This window comes from Stylophora pistillata, chromosome 5, assembly GCF_964205215.1.
Source record: "Stylophora pistillata chromosome 5, jaStyPist1.2, whole genome shotgun sequence".
Taxonomy (NCBI): domain Eukaryota; kingdom Metazoa; phylum Cnidaria; class Anthozoa; order Scleractinia; family Pocilloporidae; genus Stylophora; species Stylophora pistillata.
The window spans coordinates 6,501,156-6,510,952 of NC_142523.1; the positions used below are offsets into that span (position 1 = coordinate 6,501,156).

A 9,797-nucleotide genomic window follows, 5' to 3' on the forward strand; every position below is an offset into this window, starting at 1 on the left:
CATTTTTCAGTAAAAAAAAATTCGAAATGTCACTTTATTTGAAATAGAAAATAAAGAAAGAAAGAAAAATTAGCTCTCGCTCATGTCTGGTTGTTGTTACGCCACGTTTCGTCGTCTGCCGCCACTTTTCGCGCAAAAGTTTGCCAGGAAGCAATTTGCCAACGCCTACTGAGGCGAAGTAAGATTCTGATTGGCTCATTATTGCGAAATTTGTAGGGAAACGTTCGCGCTTAGCAACCCATGTGCTCAGTCGATGCTCAGGTTTGATGGCAACCTCGTTCCCAGGGTCTTGTGGGTAATTTCCAAGATGGCGGGTCGACCCGCCATCTGCCATCCACCCCCCCTTTTGAAATCCTGGATCCGCCCCTGCACATTGAGTTTTCACTAAATGTCAATGAGCTCGAGAGAACAGTTATGAAGACTTGAATTACTCGTGCGTGTCCCAACGGGTCACGACTCACGAGAACATTAGACGCACGTAAGAATGTAATGGACTGTTCAAAACAAGTGTATTTTTAACCAAGCACGAGCCAAGAACATATTTGTGGCGCCAAATGGTCATGGACTTGCGCGCATACCTGTAGTGCTTTTGAATGTTCTTGCCTTCTTGTGAGTAAGTGTGAAAATAGGATCCCTATTTGACCCAATTAATTTAGACCTGATGTTCCCTGGTGCTACTTACTACCGAAACAAGAAGACTCTTTTCGCGGAGACGTGCCCAACCGTTGCCGTTAGCGACAAAGACGAGCGTTTTTGGTCACATGACCAGACAATTATGGGATATGGTACGCTCAGTAACAAACGCTTTACCGGAAAAACAGGTTAACTGTTTTGGTACTTCGTCATTCGTACTCAATGTATAGTTGAGTTCTCTCCTTTTGTGATTTCAGGCTCATAGACACGAGTACCTTATCTTTTCAGTTCTTGCAGGGATACTACGGAAAACAACAGAAAGCGGTAAATATCTCACAATGCAATCATTTAAAGTTAAAGCGCTATTTTGAAATGAAAGTTTTCCTTTCAGAATATGTTATTAGTGTGATGGATGCATCATAAAACTTGGGGTACTTTTCTTTTTATTTGAAATGAGAGTTTTTTATCGTTCAAATCAGCTTCTTATGTAGCTCGTCCTTGCCCTGATACTCTTCCAACGCATAATTTTTCAAAACTTTTTCTTACAGAAATATCTCATTAGATGTGATCTGCACGTCACATCATGGAAGCTTTGAGGAAAATTTTTTTCTCTGAAAAGGGTGTATTTTGCCGTTTGAATCAGCCACTTATGTCGAAAAGGCCGCTGTCAGTCACTTTGATTAGACAAAGATGCACTATCTCTTTGAATTTGGAAAGCTCTAAGACTGATGAGTCACTCTGTTCCCAAGTGTTAACTATGAATTTAACGTAACTTGTGTTGTATTCTACAACAGTCATGCGAAGATCCAGTGAAGGAGAGTTAAAATTAGGTTGCTATTCTTACAGAAGACATTTTTCACAGTTGCATTAATACAGAGCCATAAGAAGCTTCAACGTGTGCCAAGTATAACAGCCATGCATCACAACCATGGTCTTTTTATCCTTGTTCGTGTCATGGTGATGTGTGTACATTTATTAATTCCAAAGCATGCGACTGAAGCTGCAGTAGTCAACAATTGTACCAGTCCTGTCCACTCCGCGACATCCTGTGACAAAATCACCTATGAGCAAGTCTATAACATCTTGACAAAGTCAGAAAACAGTTTTAATATTGAATCGGCTCTTTATCCACCAAAGAGCCCCTCTTCAGTCCGTGTGCTTGTAAACGTCTATGGCCCTAAAGAAACGAACCTTTCGACTCCAGCCGCCAAGTACATCTGGAGCATATCTTGCCTTTATGCCGCTCTTCCTGCCAAAGTCCTTGAATTTTGGTCTTTAGGAGCAATCCAGGTGAACAGTCGCACTCAGGAGCTGAATATAGCAATTTCACTTTCAAGCTGTGATGTGACAAAGGGGATATTGAAGAAGCACATAGAGGATGCTCTAGCTGCCGTAAGTACTTTGATACTTTGAGTTAAATATTACTAGGAATACTAATTAAGTCCAAATGAATAAAAAATGAATGAAGACAATTCCAGCAGAACCCGAAAATTTTTAAATCGTGTAGATGGATACACTAAGTTGGCCTGATCTCTTGTGAAATGTATGTTTGCTGAACAGATTTTCTCAGCATTATGGTACTTTGTTATGCTATCCATGTTTGTGAATTTAGAAATTAAATATAACCCCAAATCAAAATCCAGGGCAAGTGATCAGCCTGATTTACCATTCAGCAGTTTGTTTGAAAATGTTTATCAAACAGGGTTTGATACTGAGGACTCCTGAAAAGACTGTTTTTTTTTTTTTCTGGTAAGCAATTCTTTAAATTGCAAGATTTTTTTTTAAATCTGCTGTTAAGCTTGGATCTGTACAGTACAATTTGGATGTTCCAAGTAGGATTTGTAGGGAAAGTCGAGTGACTAAGTGCTGACGTAAGTGCAAATTTATTGACTTGGCTTAGTTTTGACTTGGTGAATGTATATTCTTGTGGTAATCATGACCAACAGGATCTTACCGTGAGTTGTCCCTTTTAGTTTGACCATCATGACATATTTATCTTATGTCAACAGTTAATTACCGGCAAACATTGTATCATAAACATTGTCCACAAGAAATCAGGGGTGTGGGTCATCTGCAAGAGTATCTGGAAAATGAAATTTGCATAAGTTAACACTTTTATCAGAAATTTAAAAATCCATACAGGAAATAAACAAGAACTTCATAAATTAAAATACAAGGATTTGCAAATTTGGGACTCCTAAAAGAGCTGCACTTGTGAATGAGCATAGAGTTATATTTCTTGTTGTTGATTGGCATTAAACCTTCTTTGTTAAGATACCTTTTAACCAGTTTAAGGTCACCTTTAGTTAGCTTCTTTGAATGAGCAGCAAAAGGTTACTTGATTAGGACCCTGTAATGTTCACCTAGCAACTATGGAATAGATTTGAAGAGAAATACCATCACGATTGTTTACATGTTTCAACTGTAGATTAAAATAATTGTTAATCACACACATCTTGCATTCATGTCTATTTAAAACATCACAGACCCTTGCCATGAACTATTGTGAAAAAGCTACCTGTGTTCAGTGCCCCTTCTCCTGATTAAGAGCTTGGTTACTAGATAATGAACGACCTAACAAACAGGGTGAAGGTTTACTGTTTTTTTGTGTGTAAAACTCTATTGGAATTCTGCCAGGAATCAAAAGCTTACTGGTTGAACCATACCAGAGTAAGAATAAATGTACGTCCATATCATTAGCACAAAAAATGAGAGGTAGGAATTCAAAGTATTCTCTGTTTTTGTTTGGCTTACACAAAGTGTAAACTGCACTATGCCATGATCCAAGATGTTTTTTCCTAGCTGGCTGGTGGGCTACCTGACTGGCTGGCTAGCTTCCAGGCTGGCTGGCTAGCTAGCTGGCTGGGTGGCTAACTGGCTAGCTGGCTAACTGGCTGGCTGGTGGGTGGAATTTGTTGCTTGGCTAAGTTACGTAAGCTTCAAAGCTTCAGAAAGCAACCATTTTGTATTTATGGGTGAAACACATGGTTGAAGATAATTTTTTATCTAGTCATCTGTTCATCTTCGTTGCTTAGATTTCACACACTCCAGGCTTTCCTACAGTCCGCTTGTCTTCTAAGTGCAGATTACAGCGAGGAGTTTTTTATATACCAACACTGTAGCAAGTTGTTGGAAAGTACAAAATGTGGAATGAAGTTAAGTGTTTTGGTTTACCCAATTTATGTACCGCTAGAACTTTTGTGACTGAAGTATAAGTGCAGTCACATTTCATGTAAGTCATTTACTGGAATGTTTTAGTGAGAATAGGACTTTTTGTTGCCATTTGAAAATCAAGCACTGCTGTTGTCTGGAAATTCAAACTGACGGCCTCCTCAAATGAATTAATTCATTCATGTCAACATAGCTAAACCGATTCACAAACGTCTAATTACTAACCTAAAACTGTGGTTGATGTCATTAATATGAAAACCTTAATTATTGGTACTAATCCAAACTTTGAGGAAGTAACACATTGAAATTCAGTAACAAAGTGGTTTTGCTTTCATTAAATTACAAATAGGAGCCTTGTAGTTTTATGTTACAACTGAAATGTGATTAGTATTTTGTTTTCCAAGGAATGCTCAGAGTTATTCAGGCCTCAACATTTCATGGCTTCCTGTAAGCTTGGCAGTCTTCTAAATTCTCTTCATAATGGTTGAGATGTATAAGCATTGATATTTAAACTTGGTAGCAATACAGGTGTATTCTTCATTTGGTAGACTACAAGTCCTTTCAGTTACTTGTTTGGTTTTGGCTAATTCATCACAATACTGACATACATGAAAAACTTCACTCTTGATTGGCTGAAAACAGCTAGGTGCCTTTTTCATGTATCACTAGTGCAAAACCCAAGTGCAAAATGTAAACTAGGCTCATGCAGCAACAATATATTACACTAGAAACCAATAAGATCTACATGAAGTAGGTTATTGTGCTGATTGATACACACAGTAGCTGACCAAAATAAACAAAAGCTTGAATATTTTTATGTATGTTGATAAACACTAACAAAATTGCATTCCTAAGTCATATTTCAGCTGAAAAACAAATTCTGATAGCATATCAAGTTGACCATTTACATGATGTTAAGTTCACTTATTTATTTCATGTCTCCACATACCAGAAGCTTGAATTTGGGAAACATACTGGCATGAAATTACAATTTCATTAATAAGAAAACTTGAAAAATTCTGGGTCTTTAAATCATATGATACTATTATGTACTTGCCTGTACATTAAACCCTGTTTATGTTTAAGTTATGTCTCTGATTACTGTACCTGAAATCTATTATGGTGACACTCTATGTCTGTTGAACTTTCTGTTAAATAAAACCTCCAGGTCAAATTGTAAAACTTATTGGGTTAAAAATTATTAGCAATGTTAATGTAAGTTTACTTCAGAGTACTACACAACATATGATTCATTAAGATATTACATGTGTTCTGAGTCTTGTTAATACACCTATCTTTTTCCCCTAAATTCTTCCATTTGCAACCCCATATCCACCTACCTCAACTGACTTTTTCTGTGTTCTTTATTGAAAATACAGCCAAACCCAAATACAATAACTGCAATAATTGTTTTGTTCTCAACCGGCTGAAAATGGAACTTTGTGCTCTGATGGAAAATAGAAACCTACGCTCAGCATTGTGTTACTTTACGTGAATGTCTTGTCCAAAATCAGTTATATATTCTGACCGAATCAAGCTCCCAATGGCTTCTAGTGTAGATTACATCATTTCCCTAATGTCCTGGCCCTTCTGCAAAGTTTTGTCGTCGCGTACTCGTACACGTACACAAAATGCCAAAAATATTTATATGAAATACTTCCCTAGAGTTAATTTCACATCACTTGCCTTGGAAAAGACAATTAACCTACAAACTTCAGAACTAAATTCCACTTCGTTACGTAAACAAAATCAAGACTGAATCTCTCAAGCCACTCTGGGAGATGATGCTGACGTTTTTCTTAGTTCCTAAAACCCCCAGGTTACATGTGCAACCTTTGTTGTTAAAATGAGACCTCCATGACAAAGTTTGGTCGCATTTCAGGACTATTGTATGCTAGTTATCTCGTTTTATTGATGAACGGGAACAATATTGAAAGCTATCTAGCCGTAGTCAGATATCAGCTCTTCTAAAAGAAACTCAGTAAGACACCAGACACTAAAAGTAGCTTAATTTCGTAAGCCACACATGTACGCATTGCGGATCTTTTTTTAATATTTAATTTAGTGACTTTACGAAAGTGTAAGGTTGATGGTAAGGTTGACGAAGTAACCAAAAGAAAGATCTGTGATTTCTCCTGATTCCTCTTCATAAAAATTTTTCCAAAATTTGAGTTGACGAACTCGAGTTGCGGCTTATACTGTATACTGGCTGTTATGGTAATTAATCCCTTTGCTCTGTTGCATAGCTTGAGGATTTGGCCATTAAACCAACTGTAAGGGACCCACGACTGAATTCTGCTGAGTGTGTTATGGAAGGACACGAGTCAGACATTATTGCTACGGGACACGGAACGCGGATTTATGTGGTGATAGGCTGCTCCATCTTCTTTTCAGTACTGGGTGGACCATTTTTGGCCTTAATTGCATGGCAATATCAGGAGAATCAGACAAATATTGTGCAGAAGACCATGGATTTCGTTTGTATATTTTCACTTTCCATAATAATCCATGTAGACCTAGCTATGTTAGCAGCTCTAGAATTTAAGCCTGTATATGTCTGGGCAATTCTACTATCAATTTCTGCTCACAGTATCACATTCTTTGTTATCATATGTTGTTACAGTTTTCGTACATTTCGTGACCTCGAAAAGAAAGACGTAAAGTTAGTCTTCTATTTGCTGTGTGCAAACTTGGTAGCTTACCATTTTTGTTGGCTTGTAGTTGGTGTCTTGCTCAATCCAATATGGGGTATTTTTCATCTGCTTGGAACTTGCCTTATTGTTGGTGTCTCTTCATACTATGTCTATCAGTATTATTATTTGACAAGACCCCGGGAAAGGGTGAATTACAAATCACCTGGGAAAGGTAAAGGCGATGGTGATACTAGTGGTACTGATGATAATACTTGTTATTCTAATGATGATCGCGTCTTTTCGTGGCGACAGCCTTTTTACTGGAGTTTTTCTTGCATTTTTGCAACCATTTGTCTTTTGATTGTGGCAGTCTTAACTGGTCAGCCATATAATGGAAAGGAAACTACTGATGAACTTCTCAGAGATGTAGTTGGGTACTTAATTCCTTTCTGTTTTGCATGGCTTTGTTGGAAGAATAGTAGTAAGAAAAAATGTACACGTTATACCAGTCCCCCGGAAAATCCTAACAAAAATCCTTCAACTAATACAGAGGTCTAAATGAAGGTAGCGATCAATTCAAAATGGCGAATATTTGTACTTATTGACTGAGTAAGAGGCCGAAGCGGAGAAAATGGCGAGGTCCGTTCTCTATGACGAAGACCCAAATGTTTTTCCTTTCGGCCTGACGAAACTCAATCCATAAGTATTTTATCATATGACCACCAAGTCCTAAAAAATTATGAATTTTATTTGAGCCCACGGGGCTCGATTTCACACATTCAAATCAATTCAAAGTTTTGAAACATGAATATTACGGCTTCACCCGCCGCTATCCTTTAGAAAAGCATTCTGAAAGCTGGGGCGTATGTTGTCGGACACGTTGATTTAAACTGGTACGAAAAAATCGTAACAGGGCTCTGTTACATTTTCAAGAAACTGAATTCAAGGTGTGGTCTTCAAATTCGAATGAAATAATATTGAGAAAAAAAGTCCTGTTTTTTATGACGTGAGGATCTTTATCCGACCTTGCAAAATTAGGGAAAGTTTTCCTTTTAAAATCCTTTTGAAGGTTCCCAGGACGCGCCCTTCATATGTATATAATTATGCCTGTTTTAAATTCAAACACAAATTCAAAACTTTAAAAACTCAGTGGTCATGTGGGAAAAAATTCCCCGTTCTTAAGAAGAGTTTAAAAGTCGCAGATCGACACTTGAAGTCAGCAAGCTCTGTTTTCTTTTTCCAGCCAAGTTACATTGAATCAAAGCTAATTTCGTCGCTTGAAAGAGCGGCATGTTCATTCATTTGTTTTTCAAACAAGCATTTTTTAGCACATTCACTTTTCATCATGAGTTCCAAGAGGTCGATCTCAATCGAGATGGAACAGAAAAACGATCTCCAAAGTTTTAAACTGTTTGGGAACTGAAGTGAAACCGCAAGCTCCATGTAATTAATAGCCTCCATAAAAGTATACTCAGATATTTGTCTGCGGAGATTTTCTGTTGCGAGTTGCGAACGGTTTTCAGAGAGCAAAGCTCTGAAAAACGGTGAGCTACGGCAAAATAGATAGTTTATGATATAGCGCAGGTTTTCAATCTTTTTCTTGGGGTTTACTAGATTGTCTTTCCATTTGCGTTCTCTCAGTAGTGGTGATTCGTACTCTGCACTTACTTTATGAAATAACTTTTTGATAAAGAATTTTACCAGGTGCCGGTTGAAAAGTTCAGTTACCTTTTAAGACTAGGTTTACACTAGAGGAAATTGTTCCGCATTCGTGATGAATCCGAAACGTTTTAGTACCGGATTCATTCTGCCGTTTACACGAAAGTGGACGAATCCGAAATAAAAACTTCCCGGTTTGGTCGTGTCTCCGGAGATTTTGAATCCGGAATTTAAAGTGGGAACTTTGAATCCGATAACTTTTGAATCCGGAAAGTTTTGTCGTGTAACCGCTTTTTTTCTCGAATCCGGATATTATTTCCACCTGCAATCTTTTGAGTTTGCGGTGAAACCAAAATGGATCTGGTGCTTACATTGCTGGCGGTCTCCGGTTGCCTAATCTTGTTGTAGATTCAGGCGATAAGTTTTATCATGTGTACCGCAGTATTTCTGAAGAAACGCAAATTATTATTGCAAGGAAGTTTAACGTCAGCCACACTTAATCGCCGACGACGTAGACTGCTTGGCATCTGTCCAACTCAAATTTGCCTCAGTGGCATCTGGATCTACTCTAGCCTTTTTTGGGGGGAGGCATTTTCACTTTGTCGATCGAACGACGAAACAACACTGGGCTTGGTAACCATTCCATTTCGAATGTTCCCGGAGTTGTCGTTGTGTGTAAACGGTCAGGAATCCGAATATCCTTTCCGTGTAAACGCCTACGAATCCGAATACTCCAAAATTGATGAATCCGGAAACATTTACGAATCCGGAAAACTCTCCTCTAGTGTAAACCTAGTCTAAGTGTAGTGCACAACTATTAAGTTTAATCTTATGGTCTTATTGTTCGTTAACAGGTTAGAATTTTTAAAAATTGTTTTTGTGTAGGATAGGATTTACAGGAGATAAAAATAACTTTCCAGAGAGCATTCGCAACTTTACTGACTTTGCTTAACTGGGAACATTATGATCGGTGACTGAATCTCAAAAGAGATGGAAATGACTATTATCATTTAACATCAATTATCTTAAAGTGTATGATTATTTCTTACAAACCCACTAGATGAAGATTTATCATTTATCAATTTATCATTTCTGTAAAAAATTTTCGCAAATATGGGTAATCTTTACGACATTTGTTTCTGACATTTGTTTTGTTACTATATAAATATAATATTTAAGGCAATATGATGATGAGGATGATTTCTTTTTAACTCAGCTCGGTTTTACAAGATGTATAGGTTAAATTTACATAGCAACTAACATAGTACAGCAAAGGAATAAGGAGAAAAAATCTAGCAATAAAATAGGTAGCGAGTTAGGATCATCCAAATAGCAAAGGCTAATCTAGTGGATGACCCCTAATTGTAAGATACAGTTGAGTGCAAAATTAATAATAATTTTTTTTTTTTAATAAAAAAAAAGTATCACTTTATGCACTAAAGTAGATAATTAAAAAGAGTAACAATTAAGTATAGAGTTTTTCAGGGTTTTACGAAGTATTCTAAGAGAATTTGAATTAGTTTTACTTGTAGGTAAGGAACTCCAAAGGCGAAGGCCAGTGAATTTTAGGGACCGTAGGCCATATTGAGTAGTATTAACTGAGACTACATAAAGATTTCTGTTACATGATTGTCTCGTTGAATAGGAATGAACAGAAGATGTAAATTTGAAATATTCACTGAAACAAAGGGGTAACAGTCT

General features: G+C 37.3%; 1 protein-coding gene across 1 annotated transcript; it reads left to right on the plus strand.

The window, feature by feature from the left end:
- The first annotated feature begins 780 nt into the window (after window positions 1-780).
- LOC148730021 (uncharacterized) lies at window positions 781-9,504 on the plus strand. The gene is made up of 3 exons (XM_088761416.1): window positions 781-957; window positions 1,496-2,025; window positions 6,051-9,504. Exons 2-3 carry the CDS (start codon window positions 1,549-1,551, stop codon window positions 6,993-6,995), a joined length of 1,422 nt encoding a protein of 473 aa, XP_088617542.1. The 5' UTR covers window positions 781-957; window positions 1,496-1,548; the 3' UTR covers window positions 6,996-9,504.
- The last annotated feature ends 293 nt before the right edge of the window (window positions 9,505-9,797 follow it).